General features: G+C 35.2%; 1 protein-coding gene across 2 annotated transcripts in view; it reads right to left on the bottom strand.

The window, feature by feature from the left end:
• ctbp2a (C-terminal binding protein 2a) overlaps window positions 1–23,130 on the bottom strand; it is a 158,258-nt gene that overhangs the window by 16,400 nt on the left and 118,728 nt on the right. For both annotated transcript variants that reach the window (XM_062059266.1, XM_062059265.1), the window contains 2 exons: window positions 5,968–6,122; window positions 1,739–1,883 (listed from right to left, as the gene is read on the bottom strand). In XM_062059266.1, the coding sequence (XP_061915250.1) occupies window positions 1,739–1,883; window positions 5,968–6,122 (300 nt within the window). The remainder of the gene's footprint in view (window positions 1–1,738; window positions 1,884–5,967; window positions 6,123–23,130) is intronic.

Raw genomic sequence — 23,130 nt, 5'->3', positions numbered from 1 at the left:
AGTGTGTTATTATTTACTACACAACATCATGTTTAAATAATTTACTATTGTATTGAATACGCACCACAGTGTAGTGTGTTATTATATATTACACAACATCATGTTTAAATACTTTACTATTGTATTGAATATGCACCACAGTGTAGTGTGTTATTATATACTACACAACATCATGTTTAAATACTTTACTATTGTATTGAATACGCACCACAGTGTAGTGTGTTATAATATACTACACATCATGTTTAAATACTTTATTATTGTATTGAATATGCACCAGTGTAGTGTGTTATTATATACTACACAACATCATGTTTAAATACTTTACTATAGTATTGACTAATACGCACCACAGTGTAGTGTGTTATTATATACTACACATGTTTAAATACTTTACTATTGTATTGAATATGTACCACAGTGTAGTGTTATTATATACTACACAACATCATGTTTAAATACTTTACTAATGTATTGAATATGCACCACAGTGTAGTGTGTTATTATATACTACACAACATCATGTTTAAATACTTTACTATTGTATTGAATACGCACCACAGTGTAGTGTGTTATTATATACTACACAACATTATGTTTAAATAATTTACTATCGTATCGAATACGCACCACAGTGTAGTGTGTTATTATATACTACACAACATCATGTTTAAATAATTTACTATTGTATTGAATACGCACCACAGTGTAGTGTGTTATTATATACTACACAACATCATGTTTAAATACTTTACTATTGTATTGAATATGCACCACAGTGTAGTGTGTTATTATATACTACACAACATCATGTTTAAATACTTTACTATTGTATTGAATACGCACCACAGTGTAGTGTGTTATAATATACTACACATCATGTTTAAATACTTTACTATTGTATTGAATATGCACCAGTGTAGTGTGTTATTATATACTACACAACATCATGTTTAAATACTTTACTATAGTATTGACTAATACGCACCACAGTGTAGTGTGTTATTATATACTACACATGTTTAAATACTTTACTATTGTATTGAATATGTACCACAGTGTAGTGTTATTATATACTACACAACATCATGTTTAAATACTTTACTAATGTATTGAATATGAACCACAGTGTAGTGTGTTATTATATACTACACAACATCATGTTTAAATACTTTACTATTGTATTGAATACGCACCACAGTGTAGTGTGTTATTATATACTACACAACATTATGTTTAAATAATTTACTATCGTATCGAATACGCACCACAGTGTAGTGTGTTATTATATACTACACAACATCATGTTTAAATAATTTACTATTGTAATGAATACGCACCACAGTGTAGTGTGTTATTATATACTACACATCATGTTTAAATACTTTATTAATGTATTGAATATGTACCACAGTGTAGTGTGTTATTATATACTACACAACATCATGTTTAAATACTTCACTATTGTATTGAATAATACGCACCACAGTGTAGTGTGTTATTATATACTACACAACATTGTTTAAATACTTTACTATTGTATTGAATAATACGCACCACAGTGTAGTGTGTTATTATATACTACACAACATCATGTTTAAATACTTCACTATTGTATTGAATAATATGCACCACAGTGTAGTGTGTTATTATATACTACACAACAATACTTTGCTATGTTAAGCACACTTCCTTATATTGCAGTATTTAGACGTAATAAAACGATCCTGCGTCTCACCGAGCTCGCCGGCCGCCTTGATGTCGATGTTGTCGTAGCCGCTGCCGATGCGGATGATGATGCGTAGCGCCTTGAACTTCTCCAGGTCCTCCCTGGTCAGCGTGATGGTGTGATACATCATGGCTCCCACCGCCTCGTTCAGCACCTGAGGGACACACAATCAGTGAAATCTTTTAACCAAGTTTTATTTAAAAAAACAACTATTTTACGGACTATAAGCCGCTACTTTTTTTCCAACGCTTCACACCCTGCGTCTTATAAAACGGTGCGGATAATTCATGGCTTTTTCTTCGCTGACTGCCGTGACGTTTTGTATTCAACAAATAGTTTTCATAAAACACAAGACAAAGACACTGAAAAGGTGCGCTGCAGCGTTAAATGTACTTCCTGTTTCCTACCTTGAACCCGGAAGTATATGGACGAATAGAACAGACAAGCCATTGTAATGTCGGCTCGCGGAAAAACAAAAATCCTAATCTACGATTTGACTCCCTCGAATGGCCTCGACGCTCCAACAACAGGAGCAGGCTGTTCTGAAAACATCCCCCGAGGACTCCTCAATGTTGGACGCTTTTGACTTTTGCTTGCATGCAGAACGGCCCCAGGCCTATGGACACTACATCAACACACCCAAGACAATGGGCATATACACAAACACACCCCCTCCCCCACCCCACGCCTCCACCACCGCTTGATTCCACTTCGGGGTGATGGACGGCTGGCAGTGCTTCATAGCAGCAGTCGACCTCCAGGGCCCCAACTCCCCCCACCCCCTGTTGCGAGTTGTCTTGATGTTGTGTGCATGGCATGGAGGTTTTTTCCCACACTTCAGACTAGGCCCCCTTAGGAGCCCAGTCTGGATTGTATTTTTTTACTCATCTTCTTCCCCAGCGTTTTACCTTTTTCCCACCTTTTACGGGGCGCCTTGTGGCGACCCATCAGCGTTCCTGTACTGTAACCCTGTACACTGTTTGTTTGTCTCATCTTGAACGGGTTTGTGCTGTAAACAGTTTCATTGTACTTGTTACAATGACCATAAAGTCCTATCCTATCCTGTATCCCGTTACGTCTACTACTTGTCCATAGCGTTTCTGCTCAAAAGGATCCTTCATTCATCATGTCTAAGTTTTACAATATAACTAAAACAATTCCTACTTACTAAGCTGTCCCATGTGTGATGTCTGCAGGAGTGTTTTTGTGCATATTTGTACGTGCTATCGTAATGCCATCAAGCTAGAAAATATGCTAACACGTTTACGAGTGTCTGTGTTGGTACTATTAACTTATTGTCGGAAAAATTGTATGTAAATGATCAAAAAACTTTCCGTTCTCTGAGTTCCCAATGGACAGACAAGAGGCTGCCTTTGTTGCACCAAGCATAGGCTTGGAAAATTCCATTGTGTACGATGGGAGGAGACGGGAGGGGGTTATCTATTGTCATTGAAGACCTGCCCAGGCCCGAGGCATCTTTTTCTTTTGTGTTAATGTGACCGAAAACAATGGCTGTTTACATACTCCCCATTCCTTTAGAAACAGATGTTATGTAAACAGGGAAAGTCCAAAAAAAAAGAGGTGGCGTACAATCTTTCGCCAGAGCGTGGGTGACACTGTCAGAGGTTACAGGTTGACACGTTTCTCCTCAATTGAGCACAATTCGAATTCTGCCTCTGTTTGATTCCTTGCTTCTTGTCTTGTTTAATAGATGTCATCAGTGTTTGATCCTGACACTTATAATGGCATTCTTTTTGTATTGTTTCAGTTTCGTAAGTTCACCCAGACGTCACTGTGGAGTTATTGAGTCTGTTTAGCGGATTGGAGAGCTAGCTTCCACAGCTGATGACGATGACTTCTGTTTTGTTTGATTTTTTTCCCGTTTTACTGCCATCTTTCAGGCACGGGTGGGAAACAATTAAGGTATATAAAAAAACATTTACAAAATATTTTGTAGCGGTATGTCTACTACTGCTGCAGCTAATATATGTAAAAACTTGTTTTTTCCCTCTAAAAATGGTGGGTGCGGCTTAAATACCTGTGCACTCTATAGCCCGGAAAAAAGGTATAATAAACTGACAAACAATATACCTTCTTGGCAGAACGAAACATTAAATATATAAATATTTTGGTACCGGTAAAAAAATGTATTTCGATACTTTTCTAAATAAAGGTGACCACAATAAATGTCATTATTGTCTTTATTTGAACAAAAAATCTTAGTGTACATGAAACATATGTTTATTATTGTCATTTAGTCCTTAAATAAAATAGACAACTTGTCTTTTAGTAGTAAGTAAACAAACAAAGACTCCTAATTAGTCTGCTGACGTATGCAGTAACATATTGTGTCATTTATACACCTATTATTTTGTACACATTATGAGGGACAAACTGTAAAAAAATATGATTATTAACTTACTTGTTCATTTACTGTTAATATCTGCTTATTTTCTGTTTCAACATGTCTTATCTACACTTCTGTTCAAATGTAATAATCACTTATTCTTCTCTTCTTTGATACTTGACATTAGTTTTGGATGATACCACACATTTGGGTATGGATCCGATACCAAGTAGTTACAGGATCATACATTGGTCATATTCAAAGTCCTCATGTGTCCAGGGACGTATTTACTGACTTTATAAATATAATATGATTTTTTTACGATAAAAAACATCGATGTAATCATAGTAGTATCGACTAGATACGCTCCTGTACTTGGTATCATTACAGTGGATGTCAGGCGTAGATCCACCCATGGCGTTTGTTTACATTGTGACGCCGGAGAGCTACGGTGTGTAGTGAAGCATGTTTAGCTATTCCTCGTCCTCCAGTGATAATGCTACTTGTAAGAAACGTACTTAATTTGTCGCCGTGGAGGCCAGGATTAGTGATTTAGAAGTAGATAAAACACTGCGGATGGACGTTAGCCACTATCTAGCTAGCCTTGTCTTAAAGCAGTGGTCCAAAACCACCGGTCCACGGACCGATTGGTACCGGGCCGCACAAGAATTTAAAAAAAAAAAAAAAAAAAAAAGTTTTTTTTTTTTTAATGAAATCAAAATAAAAAACACAATATATACATTCTATATCAATATAAATCAATACAGCCTGCAGGGATACAGTCCGTAAGCACACATGATTGTATTTATTTATGTAAAAAAAAAAAAAAAAAAAAAAAAAAAATTTTTTTTTTTTTTTTTTAAATACACCCCCCACCCCCACCGGTCCGTGGGACAAATTTTCAAGCGTTGACCGGTCCGCAGCTACAAAAAGGTTGGGGACCACTGTCTTAAAGCACCTCTTCCCGAGGGTGTTTCAGTGTTATAACTTCACCTTTATCTTTACTTTTCACACCAAAATGCATAAATTCTCCCTTTTCTGTCTACACACTGTGTCTGCTTGTAAGTACTCTGTGTGTGCGCGCTGCCGAACATGCTCCTCTGTAAAACCATTAGAGACGGTAAAGTACCGACTATGATTCATTAGTTTCGTGGTACTATACTAGTACCGGTACACCGTACAACCCTAGTTTATATGTCCGTTTAAATTGGGGAATGTCTTTTAATGGGGAAAAATGTTCATGTATCTTGTTTTCATGTTAGCGTTTTGGCCAAAATTAATTTAAAAAATAAAATAAATATGTATATAGAGCGCTAGTCGGTCTGCGAGTTTTGATGAATCGCGGTTTTTCAGAAGTTTTACTGCGGTTATCATTAATGCTGTTTATCCTTACATCCCTACACAACATATGTATTTGTTACATGCTGTTTTATAATAAATACAGAGCACTGTGATATCAAAGTGAAGGAATAAACTCCCAATCCTTCTTACTGCGTTGTAATTAAGTCTGCCTCACGAATCCTGCCTAGCAACAAGTAACCGGGCAAACATGAGCTATTTTTCAGTGGCCATTACAGCATAAGTAAGAGTGTATCAAACAGCTTCAGCCTTGAAGCATAGGCAAGAAGTAACAGGCTTAAAGTCACAACCCGCTAACAGAATTAACTTCACCACAGTGGATTAGCATCGCCAGGAATTTCCATATGACTTTAAAAAAAAAAAAAAATTCATTGTAGCCAGAGGGGAGCTGGACGCTTAATCCAAGGACTTTAAAGCTCCTCTTGTGCTTTGACTCCAGGGTCAAACTGGTGATAAAAAAGCCTTCATTAAAAGTTCTTATGCAAGTGTAAAAATAAGTCAAGCTCTGTTGATAAAAAAAAAAACCTCTTACCTTCTCGTGTATTTCCTGTGTGGACTGAGCGTCGCAGAAAGCCACGGTGGCCAAGTCCTTGAGGATGGGCATCTCCACGGTGCAGTCGCGCCCATCCAGCAGCGCCACTAGGGGGCGCGGGTGCATGGGCCCGTTCATTATCTGAGGCCGGATACCTGTGAGGAGGGAGCCATGCATGAATTATTCATGAGGTGAAGCAGGGGGAAGTAGCAGGAAGAGTTTCCCTGCTCCGACTTACACACATTCTTGTATTTGTTACCTTCTTGAGACCTGAGAATAATGCCTCCCTCTTTAGGACCACCCGTTTTAGATATATAAAGATGTGTATTTACAACATTAATGATATATACATACTATGCAAATACAAAAAAGGTAAGCTTTTAGTTCATTTTTTTGTTCGTAATTGGTTTTTAATCTTTATTTACTTGAAGTTATTACAGTATGTCTCTACAACAGTGGTTTCCACTGAGGGCCACATGGCAGTTCTGTTTGGCCCCAGAGGGCCGCTTCTAACAGTGAATACTATTATTACACTATTTTCTTATGCATTTTATTAGTAGATTTTTTTCAAATAGAAAAATAATGGTAAATTGCAATAATTTCACCTCAAAATGTAGTGTATTTTACAGTAAATGGAAAAACAGTATTGCTGTTTTTATTGTTAAAAAAAAAAAAAAGACAGCTCAGTTGCCAGAATTTTACTGTAAATTTTAAATTTGTTTTTTACTGTAAGTAAAAAAAAAACTGATTTTACAGTAACATTTTACAGTTTTTTAAATTAATTTTTTATTGCAAATAAACAACTGTAGATTTTTGGGTGTATTACTGTAAATGCCAAAACGGCACCACAGTTTATTACAGTAAAAAAAAAGTACTGCTTTATATATTTAGAGGAAAAATGCTGTAAAAACCACAGTAAATTTCACAATTTGACCATGAAATCTATTGCTACTTTTACATTGCACGATAACTTGCTTTGAAATCATCATTATTAGTATTAATTTCTATTGAAAAAATGGTTTGAATGTTTGATCATATATTTTTTAGACAACATTTAAGTGAACATCATTTGCGATTACATGGAGTACATTTTTTTTCCCTCCCAAAATAAAAACAAAGTACATTTAGTCAGAACATTTACAGTACTTTATTGATACATATTATTTCCAGGCTTTCGAGGGCCAAATAAAATGAAGAGGCGGTCCACACCTGTGCTCTATATACTGTACATATTTATTTTATTTGTTTTAATAAATTTTGGCCAAAAGGGGCGCATTTCAATTTCTTACACACACTTGTTATTGTATATGTTGGCCAGAGGGGGAGCACTTTTAAAAGCGACACAGTCAATTTGGAAAATCCCTCCTTTTTGGGACCACCCTCATTTTGATAGATGGTGGTGGAATCTATTACTGTAAAAGCCAAAACGGCACCACAGTTTATTACAGTAAAAAAAGTACTGTTTTTTTATATTAAGCGAAAAATGCTGTAAAAACCACAGTACATTTCACAATTTGACCATGAAATCTATTGCTACTTTTACATTGCACAATTTGATGGATAACTTGCTTTGAAATCATTATTGGTAGTATTTATTTCTATTGAAAAAATGGTTTGAATGTTTGATCATATACGTGGAGGGAGGTGTGGCTAGTGCGCCTGCACGAGCAAAGGTCACCGCCTCTGTCTATGGTGCTGAGGACGAGCACCATCTGTGTCTCGCCGTCAACATGTGCTGACGGCGAGACACAGCTGGCAGGTGATTAGATTTGTACGTGTTAATCTAATCATCTGTTTTTAACAGTAAGCGGCCGGGAGCAGGAGGGGAGGAGGAGGATACGGACCTGTGATATAATCTATGTACATTAAAACTTTGTTCGACTTGGCACGCCTGGCTCCTGTGAAGTGTGTAGCAGTGATACTGCTACAATATATTTTTGCATAATCGGACAAAATTTAAGTGAACATAATTTGCGATTACATGGCGTACATATATTTTTTTTCTCCCAAAATAGAAAGAAATAATACATTTAGTAGGAAAAGTTACAGTACTTTATTGATACATATTTCCAGTAGGGATGTCCGATAATGGCTTTTTGCCGATATCCGATATGCCGATATTGTCCAACTCTTTAATTACCGATACCGATATCAACCGATACCGATATCAACCGATACATACAGTCGTGGAATTAACACATTATTATGCCTAATTTGGACAACCAGGTATGGTGAAGATAAGGTACTTTTTTAAAAAAATGAATCAAATAAAATAAGATAAATAAATTAAAAACATTTTCTTGAATAAAAAAGAAAGTAAAACAATATAAAAACAGTTACATAGAAACTAGTAATTAATGAAAATGTGTCAAATTAACTGTTAAAGGTTAGTATTATTAGTGGACCAGCAGCACACACAATCATGTGTGCTTACGGACTGTATCCCTTGCAGACTGTATTGATATATATTGATACATAATGTAGGAAGCAGAATATTAATAACAGAAAGAAACAACCCTTTTGTGTGAATGAGTGTAAATGGGGGGAGGGAGGTTTTTTGGGTTGGTGCACTAATTGTATCTTGTGTTTTTTATGTGGATTTAATAAAAAAAAAAGTAAAAAAAACAACAAAAAAAAAAACGATACTGATAATAAAAAAAACCGATACCGATAATTTCCGATATTACATTTTAACGCATTTATCGGCCGATAATATCGGCAGACCGATATTTTCGGACATCTCTAATTTCCAGGGCCTAAATGAGACATTCTCTGTTAGATTTTCCGTATTGGGACCATGATTTATGTCATCACTTGTCCACACCTCCTCATATGGAAGCTACTTTTCCTTGTTGACGTCTCAAGAAGGGTAGAAATACAAGAACACACACACTTAATTGCAGTTAACTACAGTGTTCCCCAGCAACAGGTCCTTTCATCGCATGAGGTCATCACCTCAATCGCGGCATTGAATTCCTCTCCAAAACAAACAAGTGCGATAATAAACAATCGAGTCATACGCCGGAACACACAAACGGACAAATCAAATCATAAAAAAAGTGAATGAATATGAGATACATAAAAAAAAAAAAAGGAAGGTGTCCATGAATCATGACTCCCCTTGTCCTTGCTGCCTGTTGTCATGGTGATGAGAGGATTTGGGCAGGATTATGAAATATTATTTATTTAGTGGCTTCGTGGCTGCTGGAGGCGAGGTTCATCACCCTCTGCACGTCTCAGTGAGGGGGACATCATGTCTGCTACATAATGATGTATCTGAGCACGCCGTCGTCTTCTAGAACAGGCGTGTCCCAAGTCTGGCCGGGGTTGGGGGGGGGGGGGGGGGCATGCAGCCTTAAAAACTACAAAGTAGGGCTGGGCGATATATGGAATGTACTGGATATATTGCGGGTTTTGTCTCTGTGCGATATAGAAAATGACTATATGGTGATATTGGAGTATACGTTCTCACACTGCGGGCATTACACTACAGGCTCTTCTCACTCTTTCTTTGTCTCTCCTTCTCACAGAGACATGAAACAAGCGCACCTTCTTACATACGTCACATAATGTCGCGCGTGCAACGTCATACGCTCTCGCGGAGCAGAGAGGTAGCGGCATGGGTAACGTTAGCTGCGGTGCGAGTGGTAATACTAGAGGAAGAAGGTGCCAATCTGGTAACAAATGAAGGAATAATTAATTCCCAAGAAAAACAGCAGGGGGCCCATCGTCTGGCGGTGGTTTGGCTTCAAGCGGGAAGATGTTGAACAGACAACCGTAATACCGTATTTCCTTGAATAGCCGCAGGGGCGCTAATTAATTTAAAACCTCCTGTCACTCCGGCGTTTACCAGAAGCCTGCGGGATGGCAATGCATGCGCTAATTATTTTAAAACCTCTTCTCACTCCGGCGCTTACCTTATCATGAAAAGCACATTTAATAAAAAAAAATGTTATTATTGTCTTACCTTTAGTTATAAATGAGTCCATGCCAGCTCCTTATGAAGAAAAGCATCGATATAGAAGTCTTCCTTCAGTTTTAAAAGTCTCTCTGTCTCGATGGAGATCTTCCTTTTAAGTGTTACCTCCTGCTTCGATTGAAAGTCCAGTTTAGAAAACTGTTTTGTTTTAGATATGTAATCCTCCATGGTAAAAACAATGGCTGCGCACTCTTGCTGCTGTTGTCTTCTTCTGCAGCACCGTCTTCTGCAGTACCAGCAGTCGCAAGAAGGATCACTAGCGCCCTCTACCACCAGGAGGCGGGAGTCATTTAATGACTCATATTTGACCCGGCGGAAGTGCCAAGCATGCGCTAATTATTTTGCGAAACGAGTTTGACCCGGCTGTAATTAGAGGCACGCGAATACCATATTCCCGGCGCCAATTCGAGGAAATACGGTATGTCAAGTATGCGGCAAAAGCGTTGCTACAAAAGTAGCAGCACTGCTAATTTGTAGCATGATTTGAAAAGTCACCCGCTAGAGAATGAAGAGTGCTTGAAACTCCGCATGTCAACATCTCCGTTTGGTGCCACACCCACAAAATGCCCAAGCAACCATTACATCAACACCGTATGAAACAAATAGTCAACAACAGAAGGAGATAACGTCCGCAGGAACCTACCACATAGTGAAGGACATACACTATTTGATTTTCAGCTCATTTTTATTTGACACTTATTGAAATATCTTGTGTGACATCATGCACAAAAGTGCATTTTATTGGTTTTAAACCAGGGGTGTCCAAACGTTTTCCACTGAGGGCCGCACACTGAAAAATCAAAACAAGCGGGGGCCATTTTGATATTTTTTATTTTAAAAACCAATACAATATATGTATAAAAAAGATACATTTAGGCCTCCACTCAGACTTGATCCTGTGGACCCCAAAAGGTTTTGGTCAAAAAAAATATTACAAATGTGTCATTATTTAGTAGTATTATTATTCAAGGTTTAAATCTCTAGATCAACATGAGGTCTATCTGTCAATATAACGCTTTTAAAGATTTAAGTTGTATGCCATTTTTGTCAAGGAAAACCGTGTTTTTCTATGGAAAAAAACACAAAATATGCAATATTTTCCCCCAATAAAATTTTCAAGTGGAATATTTGAGATTATATTATAATTGGAGTCTTAAAAAGGTCAAAAAAAATATTACAAATGTGTCATTATTTAGTATTATTATTATTCAAGGTTTAAATCTCTAGATCAACATGAGGTCTATCTGTCAATATAACGCTTTTAAAGATTTAAGTTGTATGCCATTTTTGTCGAGGAAAACCGTGTTTTTTTTATGGAAAAAAACACAAAATATGCAATATTTTCCCCCAATAAAATTTTAAAGTGGAATATTTGAGATTATATTATAATTGGAGTCTTAAAAAGGTCAAAAAAAATATTACAAATGTGTCATTATTTAGTATTATTATTCAAGGTTTAAATCTCTAGATCAACATGAGGTCTATCTGTCAATATAACACTTTTAAAGATTTAAGTTGTATGCCATTTTTGTCAAGGAAAACCATGTTTTTTTATGGAAAAAAACACAAAATATGCAATATTTTCCCCCAATAAAATTTTAAAGTGGAATATTTGAGATTATATTATAATTGGAGTCTTAAAAATGTCAAAAAAAATATTACAAATGTGTCATTATTTAGTATTATTATTATTATTCAAGGTTTAAATCTCTAGATCAACATGAGGTCTATCTGTCAATATAACGCTTTTAAAGATTTAAGTTGTATGCCATTTTTGTCAAGGAAAACCATGTTTTTTTATGGAAAAAAACACAAAATATGCAATATTTTCCCCCAATAAAATGTTAAAGTGGAATATTTGAGATTATATAATAATTGGAGTCTTAAAAAGGTAAAAAAAAATATTAGAAATGTGTCATTATTTAGTATTATTATTATTCAAGGTTTAAATCTCTAGATCAACATGAGGTCTATCTGTCAATATAACGCTTTTAAAGATTTAAGTTGTATGCCATTTTTGTCAAGGAAAACCGTGTTTTTTTATGGAAAAAAACACAAAATATGCAATATTTTCCCCCAATAAAATTTTAAAGTGGAATATTTGAGATTATATTATAATTGGAGTCTTAAAAAGGTCAAAAAAAATATTACAAATGTGTCATTATTTAGTATTATTATTATTCAAGGTTTAAATCTCTAGATCAACATGAGGTCTATCTGTCAATATAACGCTTTTAAAGATTTAAGTTTTATGCCATTTTTGTCAAGGAAAACCATGTTTTTTTATGGAAAAAAACACAAAATATGCAATATTTTACCCCAATAAAATTTTCAAGTGGAATATTTGAGATTATATTATAATTGGAGTCTTAAAAAGGTCAAAAAAAATATTACAAATGTGTCATTATTTAGTATTATTATTATTATTCAAGGTTTAAATCTCTAGATCAACATGAGGTCTATCTGTCAATATAACGCTTTTAAAGATTTAAGTTGTATGCCATTTTTGTCAAGGAAAACCGTGTTTTTTTTATGGAAAAAAACACAAAATATGCAATATTTTCCCCCAATAAAATTTTAAAGTGGAATATTTGAGATTATATAATAATTGGAGTCTTAAAAAGGTCAAAAAAAATATTACAAATGTGTCATTATTTAGTATTATTATTATTCAAGGTTTAAATCTCTAGATCAACATGAGGTCTATCTGTCAATATAACGCTTTTAAAGATTTAAGTTGTATGCCATTTTTGTCAAGGAAAACCGTGTTTTTTTATGGAAAAAAACACAAAATATGCAATATTTTCCCCCAATAAAATTTTAAAGTGGAATATTTGAGATTATATTATAATTGGAGTTTTAAAAAGGTCAAAAAAAATATTACAAATGTGTCATTATTTAGTATTATTATTATTCAAGGTTTAAATCTCTAGATCAACATGAGGTCTATCTGTCAATATAACGCTTTTAAAGATTTAAGTTGTATGCCATTTTTGTCAAGGAAAACCGTTTTTTTTTTATGGAAAAAAACACAAAATATGCAATATTTTTCCCCAATAAAGTTTTAAAGTGGAATATTTGAGATTATATTATAATTGGAGTCTTAAAAAGGTCAAAAAAAATATTACAAATGTGTCATTATTTAGTATTATTATTCAAGGTTTAAATCTCTAGATCAACATGAGGTCTATCTGTCAATATAACGCTTTTAAAGATTTAAGTTGTATGCCATTTTTGTCAAGGAAAACCGTGTTTTTTTTATGGAAAAAAACACAAAATATGCAATATTTTCCCCCAATAAAATTTTAAAGTGGAATATTTGAGATTATATAATAATTGGAGTCTTAAAAAGGTCAAAAAAAATATTACAAATGTGTCATTATTTAGTATTATTATTATTATTCAAGGTTTAAATCTCTAGATCAACATGAGGTCTATCTGTCAATATAACGCTTTTAAAGATTTAAGTTGTATGCCATTTTTGTCAAGGAAAACCGTGTTTTTTTAATGGAAAAAAACACAAAATATGCAATATTTTCCCCCAATAAAATTTTAAAGTGGAATATTTGAGATTATATAATAATTGGAGTCTTAAAAAGGTCAAAAAAAATATTACAAATGTGTCATTATTTAGTATTATTATTATTCAAGGTTTAAATCTCTAGATCAACATGAGGTCTATCTGTCAATATAACGCTTTTAAAGATTTAAGTTGTATGCCATTTTTGTCAAGGAAAACCGTGTTTTTTTATGGAAAAAAACACAAAATATGCAATATTTTCCCCCAATAAAATTTTAAAGTGGAATATTTGAGATTATATTATAATTGGAGTCTTAAAACGGTCAAAAAAAATATTACAAATGTGTCATTATTTAGTATTATTATTATTCAAGGTTTAAATCTCTAGATCAACATGAGGTCTATCTGTCAATATAACGCCTTTAAAGATTTAAGTTGTATGCCATTTTTGTCAAGGAAAACCGTTTTTTTTTTTATGGGAAAAAAACACAAAATATGCAATATTTTTCCCCAATAAAGTTTTAAAGTGGAATATTTGAGATTATATTATAATTGGAGTCTTAAAAAGGTCAAAAAAAATATTACAAATGTGTCATTATTTAGTATTATTATTCAAGGTTTAAATCTCTAGATCAACATGAGGTCTATCTGTCAATATAACGCTTTTAAAGATTTAAGTTGTATGCCATTTTTGTCAAGGAAAACAGTGTTTTTTTTATGGAAAAAAACACAAAATATGCAATATTTTCCCCCAATAAAATTTTAAAGTGGAATATTTGAGATTATATAATAATTGGAGTCTTAAAACGGTCAAAAAAAATATTACAAATGTGTCATTATTTAGTATTATTATTATTCAAGGTTTAAATCTCTAGATCAACATGAGGTCTATCTGTCAATATAACGCCTTTAAAGATTTAAGTTGTATGCCATTTTTGTCAAGGAAAACCGTTTTTTTTTTTATGGGAAAAAAACACAAAATATGCAATATTTTTCCCCAATAAAGTTTTAAAGTGGAATATTTGAGATTATATTATAATTGGAGTCTTAAAAAGGTCAAAAAAAATATTACAAATGTGTCATTATTTAGTATTATTATTCAAGGTTTAAATCTCTAGATCAACATGAGGTCTATCTGTCAATATAACGCTTTTAAAGATTTAAGTTGTATGCCATTTTTGTCAAGGAAAACCGTTTTTTTTTTATGGAAAAAATATTTTCCCCCAATAAAATTTTAAAGTGGAATATTTGAGATTATATAACAATTGGAGTCTTAAAAAGGTCAATAACTCATAACACCATTGATTTTAATTCATTATTTTTTTGAGCAATGACACTTAAAAAAAAAAAAATTCCACTAAGATTATTGGAGATCTAAAAGGGTACTGCTCAGTAAAGTTTAAAAAAATAAATCCAACATTTTTTTAAACTTTTACCACAATAGTTTTAAGATCAACTTCAGATCTATCCGTCAATTATGAGTTTTATTGCTGTTTATGTTTTTTGTTTGTTCTTTTTAGGCCCTTCTTTAAAAAACTTAGTTTTTTAAATGCCAACCAAAAAATATGCAACATTTTCCCCAAAAAATATCTCAAAGTGGAATATTTAATGTGAAGTAAATGGAGCCTTGAATAGGTCAATAATTCATAATGACATTGATTTTGATTAATTATTATTTTTTAAAGAAAGAAACAGCCTGCATGGCAACTTTGTGTTATTAGAGTAAATAATGCAACCCCCTCCGCATCCCACCCCCCCGGATTGTAAATAATTCAATGTATATACTCTGATGATGAACATGGGTGATGACTGTATTATGCTGATAGTATATATTTGTACCATGAATTGATTAACGTGGACCCCGACTTAAACAAGTTGAAAAACTTATTGGGGTGTTACCATTTAGTGGTCAATTGTACGGAATGTGTACTGTACTGTGCAATCTACTAATAAAAGTTTCAATCAAACATTCAAACCATTTTTTCAATAGAAATAAATACTAACAATAATGATTTCAAAGCAAGTTATCCATCAAATTGTGCAATGTAAAAGTAGCAATAGATTTCATGGTAAAATTGTAAAGTAACTGTGGCTTTTACAGCATTTTTCTCTAAATAAAAAAAAACAAACAGTACCTTTTTTTACTGTAATAAACTGTAGTGCCGTTTTGGCATTTACAGTAAACTGGCAGCTCAGGTGCCAAAATGTTACTGTAAAATTGCAGTTTTTTTATTTACAGTAAACAATCAAATGTACATTTTACAGTAAAATTCTGGCAACTTTTTTTTTTTTAACCATAAAAACAGCAGTACTGTTTTTGACTTTGAATATGACCAGTGTATGATCCTGTAACTACTTGGTATCGGATCCATACCCAAGTTAGTGGTATCATCCAAAACTAATGTAAAGTATCAAAGAAGAGAAGAATGAGTGATTATTACATTTTAACAGAAGTGTAGATAGAACATGTTCAAACAGAAAATAAGCAGATATTAACAGTAAATGAACAAGTAGATTAATAATACATTTTTACAGCTTGTTCTTTATAATGTAGACATAATAATAGGTGTATAAATGACACAATATGTTACTGCATACTAATTAGGAGCCTTTGTTTGTTTACTTACTACTAAAAGACAAGTTGTCTAGTATGTTCACTATTTTATTTAAGGACTAAATTACAATAAGAAACATGTTTAAAAGCCTACTGAAATGATTTTTTTTTATTTAAACGGGGATAGCAGATCCATTCTATGTGTCATACTTGATCATTTCGCGATATTGCCATATTTTTGCTGAAAGGATTTAGTATAGAATAACGACGATAAAGTTGGCAACTTTTGGTCGCTGATAAAAAAAAAAGCCTTGCCTGTACCGGAAGTAGCGTGACGTAGTCAGTTGTTCGCCTCCTCATATTTTCCTATTGTTTTCAATGCAGCGAGAGCGATTCGGACCGAGAAAGCGACGATTACCCCATTAATTTGAGCGAGGATGAAAGATTCGTGGATGAGGAACGTTAGAGTGACGGACTAGAATGCAGTGCAAGACATATCTTTTTTTCGCTCTGACCGTAACTTAGGTACAAGCTGGCTCATTGGATTCCACACTTTCTCCTTTTTCTATTGTGGATCACGGATTTGTATTTTAAACCACCTCGGATACTATATCCTCTTGAAAATGAGAGTCGAGAACGCGAAATGGACATTCACAGTGACTTATCTCCACGACAATACATCGGCGAAGCTCTTTAGCTACGGAGCTAACGTGATAGCATCGCTCTCAAATGCAGATGGAAACAAAATAAATAAATCCCTGACTGGAAGGATAGACAGAAGATCAACAATACTATTAAACCATGGACATGTAACTACACGGTTAATAATTCTAAGCCTGGCAAAGCTTAACAATATTGTTGCTAATGACGCCATTGAAGCTAACTTAGCAACCGGACCTCACAGAGCTAAGATAAAAACATTAGCGCTCCACCTACGCCAGCCAGCCCTCATCTGCTCATCAACACCCGTGCTCACCTGTGTTCCAGCGATCGACGGTGCGATGAAGGACTTCACCCGATCATCCGTGCGGTTGGCGGCTAGCGTCGGCTAGTGCGTCTGCTATCCAAGTAAGTCCTCCTGTTGCGTTGCTACAGCCAGCCGCTAATACACCGATCCCACCTACAACTTTCTTCTTTGCAGTCTTCATTGTTCATTAAACAAATTGCAATAGATTCACCAACACAGATGTCCAGAATACTGTGGAATTTTGAGATGAAAACAGAGCTTTTTGTATTGTTTTCATTGGGGTACTGATACTTCTGTTTCACTGGCTACGTCACGCGCATACGTCATCATCCAAAGACGTTTTAAACCGGAAGTTTAGCGGGAAATTTAAAATTGTACTTTATAAGTTAACCCGGCCGTATTGGCATGTGTTGCAATGTTAAGATTTCATCATTGATATATAAACTATCAGACGGTGTGGTCGCTAGTAGTGGCTTTCAGTAGGCCTTTAATGTACCCTAAGACTTTTTTGTTCAAATAAAGCCAATAATGACATTTTTTGTGGTCACCTTTATTTATAAAAGTATCGAAATACATTTTGGCACCGGTACCAAAATATTGGTATCAGGACAACCCTAATTCAAACACAGTGTTACTGTTCAAACTGTGTGCCATGTTACAGTGGCCAAAATACTAAAATAAAGCCAATAATAACATTTTTTGTTGTCCCCTTTATTTAGAAAAGTATCAAAATACATTTTGGTACCAGTACCAATATTGGGACAACCCTAATCCCTAGTAAGGACACACCTCCAACAATCCATACACCGCTTGTATGGATTGTTGATGAGCAGACTGAGAGGCCTTGGACACCACTGTCATAACCAGAAACTCCATTTTTGAAAACTTTTTATTTTATTGTTCTATGTCCTCCTGTTTAATATTGATTAGATTTTTTTTTACCCTGTGAAGCATGTTTGGCGTTTATAAATAAAATGTATTATTGTTATTATTATGTTGAATGATATTTTACAGCAGCTTCATAAGACGGCTCACATCACAAGTCGGCAGATAGAGATTATTTTACTGCACATTTTACAGCGCAGCCATCAACAATGTGAGTGTGTGGCACTACTAATAAAAGCAGCACTTCATCAAAAAAGCCCGAGCGGGATATCAACAGAAGTGTGCTGCAGAAGTGCATACAAAGAAAGGCAAATAACGAGTGACCTTGATGTTTGCATTATTATTCAGTGACACACACACACACAATGAGGTTGTAATACACAACAGCATCCAGCTGCTGTGAATGCAAAGCACTTTGGAGAAATAACTGTTGGTTATTGGTGGCTTTTCTTCCGTCTAAGAAGGCGCAACGTGCCGCCGCACTAAGCGCATGATGAAGCTGGCGATAATTAACTCCTAACGAGGTCGTTAATGGCTCGGGTAGCATAAAGATGCCTTTAAGGGGCTTGTTGTCGCTTGTACACACAGCCGACGACAACGTAAACAACCTCGCAGACTGCGACGCCTTAGGAGAAATAGCACGTGGATAAAACCAGGGTGCATCATGAAAAACAATTATAAATCTAAATGTTCTTTTAGGGGGTTATTAAAATGTTTGGAATATTGCATAAGTTAACACGACTAATGTCATTCCTTAAGTAGTGGCCAAGATAGTCTGCTCAACTGCAGAGAGTAGAAGGTATTTGTTAGTCAGTGAGCAGACTTCTGTTTGGGTTGATACATGCATTTGGGAATTGGACGATGCAATTAATCAGGCCTAATAAGATACAGTACAACAGCAGTGTTTCCCACACATTCATTTATTTGTGGCGGCCCGCCACGAAAGAATTACGTCCGCCACAAAAAAAAAAAACAAAAAAAAAATTTTTTTTTAAATAAAATAAAAAAAATAAAAAAATTAAAAATAATTTATTTTTTTTTGTCCTCTCCAGCTTCTCAGGCAAATCATATAGTTGATGTAGATGCCCATATCGGCTGTTCAGATTTACTTTACAAAAGAGAAGTGTAGGATACTTCTCTTGTTGCCTTATTTGTATTTGACTTTATTAAATGTATTTCTATTAGAAACACAACATGTGTATATAACAAAGGGTGCAAAGTCTGCAGGCAGTAGGAAACACATGGTTAAGTGGAAGGAGTAAAACTGATGGCAGTCTAAAGTTCAAGATTTTTGGAGCTCTTTGTTCAGTGGATCAGATGTTTGATGAAGCTCTGTGTCTATCTACCACCACTACTGTTTTCTGTTTATTTGTTACTGACTGTGGCAGGACACCTCTGCCTCTGTTTCACTTTATGTTGCTGGTAAATAATATGGTTGTAGTAGTAGGCTAAAGTTAAATTATTTAGTATGCACTAATTAAAGGGGCAGAGCTTTGAGACATTTTAGCTTTTATATTTTATAAGATATATTTTTTGTAAGAACCACAATTAATACATATATTTCAGTGAATAACTTATTGTTCAAATCTGTATATAAATATGTACATAAAGTGTTGTAATTATATTGTAAAATGGATGGATGGACGTTTAAAACAAAACTGTTATTATTAATTAGTAAGTATAAATTTTTTGAGCCTTTTTAGAGAAAATCATATCATTGTAGTAAATAATGCAAATTACTCGATGATGTCATGGTGACCACGCCCATAGCCACGCCCCCACCGCCACAGGTATCTTGGCAGTTTATGGGAAACACTGAACAGGGGTATCCAAAGTGTGGCCCCAGGGTCATTTTGGTCTGGCATCCTGTACATTATTGGCCCTCGGCATATTTTTAAAAATACAATGAGTTTGTTATTAATATTGGATATTACACTAATTTGCTTTGTAACCGATAACTGTGGCACGCCAGCTCCATCTAGTGGCACGCCAAGGAATCACTTGATTAAAGTACATTGTTATATTTTCCTTTAATCAAACTGGTGTTGTACGGTATACCGGTACTAGTATGGTATCGCGGTACTAATCAATCAAAAACTTACTACTAAAAGACAAGTTGTCTAGTATGTTCACTATTTTACTTAAGGACTAAATGACAATAATAAACATATGTTTCATGTACACTAAGATTTTTTTTGTTCAAATAAAGCCAATAATTACATTTTTTGTGGTCACCTTTATTTATAAAAGTATCGAAATGCAATTCGGCACCGGGACCAAAATATTGGTATCGGGACAACCCTTATTCAAACACAGTGTTACTGTTCAAACTGTGTGCCATGTTACAGTGGCCAAAATACTAAACATACTTGTCACATAAAACCTCCGCCTTGTTTTTAATGAACACTTAGGCCTACTACGCTACTGTATAATCAGTTTGGTGGTACTTGGAGAGCCAAGAATTGATTAACGTGGACCCCGACTTAAAGAAGTTGAAAAACATATTGGGGTGTTACCATTTAGTGGTCAATTGTATGGAATATGTACTGTACTGTGCAATCTACTAATAAAAGTTTTAATCAATCAATCAAAAGTGTTTTCTGAAGAGGTACTTGGTGAAAAAAGCTGCTGTTAAATGTTGACATTTTGTTGAGATAGCTTAGCATATACTGTGCCTGCATTAAATTGCTTCTTTTAATGTACAAAATGTATTATGAATATACATTTTGAATATGAATATACCATGAATTGATTAACGTGGACCCCGACTTAAACAAGTTGAAAAACTTATTGGGGTGTTACTATTTAGTGGTCAATTGTACGGAATATGTACTGTACTGTGCAATCTAATAATACAAGTTTCAATCAATCAATCAAACTCTCACAATATTATTTTAGATCCACTAAGGACTGGACTCTCACTATCATATTAGATCCACTATAGACTGGACACTCACTATTATGTTAGATCCACTATGGACTGGACTCTCACTATCATATTAGATCCACTATAGACTGGACACTCACTATTATGTTAGATCCACTATGGACTGAACTCTCACTATTATGTTGGATCCACAATGGACTGGACTCTCACACCATTATGTTGGATCCACTATGGACTGGACTCTCACTATTATGTTAGATCCACTATGGACTGGACTCTCACACTATTATGTTAGATCCACTATGGACTGGACTCTCACACTATTATGTTAGATCCACTATGGACTGGATTCTCACTATCATGTTAGATCTACTATGGACTGGACTCTCACACTATTATGTTAGATCCACTATGGTCTGGACTCTCACACTATTATGTTAGATCCACTATGGACTGGACTCTCACACTATTATGTTAGATCCACTACGGACTGGACTCTCACTATCATGTTAGATCCACTATGGACTGGACTCTCACACTATTATGTTAGATCCACTATGGACTGGACTCTCACACTATTATGTTAAATCCACTATGGACTGGACTTTCACACTATTATGTTAGATCCACTAAGGACTGGACTCTCACTATTATGTTAGATCCACTATGGACTGGACTCTCACACTATTATGTTAGATCCACTATGGACTGGTCTCTCACACTATTATGTTAGATCCACTATGGACTGGACTCTCACTATCATGTTAGATCCACTATGGACTGGACTCTCACTATTATGTTAGATCCACAATGGACTGGACTCTCACACTATTATGTTGGATCCACTATGGACTGGACTCTCACTATTATGTTAGATCCACTATGGACTGGACTCTCACACTATTATGTTAGATCCACTATGGACTGGACTCCCACTATTATGTTAGATCCACTATGGACTGGACTGTCACACTATTATGTTAGATCCACTATGGACTGGACTTAACGTGGACCCCGACTTAAACAAGTTATTATTCAGGTGTTACCCTTTAGTGGTCAATTGTACGGAATATGTACTGTACTGTGCAAGTTTCAATCAATCAATCAATCAAAGTGACCCAAATTCATTTGTACGCGCTCCTCTATGTTAAACGCCTGGACACCCCCTGCTGTGTAATAATAGTGTAGTCCAACATGTAAATGTGAAAGTTAAATATTCTATCATCAACAAACCAGACATTTTTTTAAAGAACAAAAAAACCAAACATGACTCTCTTATCAGAGGACGATTCTATGAACAACATTAGCTGAAGAGCAGTTTGTGTTTGAAAGGAGGTTTCCCAGCATCTACAAGTTTAAGCTGTGTTTGTGGAAGTTGTGGACATACAAACCCTCTTTAGGGTAGAAAGAGAACCAAGCAGATTGTTAGCCAGACAAAAGTGATGCAAGAGTCTCCCTTTTTATGGCAACAATTAAAGTCAATATGGCAAGTTACAAAGTGGTTCTGCTTGGAATGTGTTAGTACTTACTGTGCTGGTAGGAACACGGTCTCATTTATATGGACCACAGAAAATGTGTCATCAGGACAAAAGGTCCAACAGTTCTGTACGTGTACCAAAGCAACGCTCGCTGATTGCTCCGCTTACTTGAAGGGGAACTGCACTTTTTTGGGGGGGGGATTTTGTCAATCATTCACAATCCGTATGTAAGACAAGAACACATATAGTACAGTCCCATGAATTGATTAACGTGGACCCCGACTAAAACAAGTTGAAAAACTTATTCAGGTGTTACTATTTAGTGGTCAATTGTACGGAATATGTACTGTACTGTGCAATCTACTAATACAAGTTTCAAGTTTCCCTAATGTTTGGACACACCTTCTCATTCAATGCTTTATTTTCATGACTATTTACATTGTAGATAGTCACATCAAAACTATGAATGAACACATGTGGAGTTACGGACTTAACAAAAAAAGGTGAAATAACTGAAAACATGTTTTGTATTCTGGTTTCTTCAAAATAGCCACCCTTTGCTCTGGTTACTGCTTTGCACACCCTTGGCATTCTCTCCATGAGCTTCAAGAGGTAGTCACCTGAAATGGTTTCCACTTCACACATACTTGCCAACCCTCCCGTTTTTAGCGGGAGAATCCCGGTATTCAGCGCCTCTCCCGACAACCTCCCGGCAGAGATTTTCCCCCGACAAACTCCCGGTATTCAGCCGGAGCTGGAGGCCACGCCCCCTCCAGCTCAATGCGGACCTGAGACTGAGTGGGGACTGCCTGTTCTCACGTCCGCTTTGCCACAATATAAACAGCTTGCCTGCCAAATGACGTCATAACATCTAATAATAATAATAATAATGG

This window comes from Entelurus aequoreus, linkage group LG09, assembly GCF_033978785.1.
Source record: "Entelurus aequoreus isolate RoL-2023_Sb linkage group LG09, RoL_Eaeq_v1.1, whole genome shotgun sequence".
Lineage (NCBI taxonomy): Eukaryota > Metazoa > Chordata > Actinopteri > Syngnathiformes > Syngnathidae > Entelurus > Entelurus aequoreus.
This window is presented reverse-complemented; position numbering and strand designations above follow the sequence as displayed.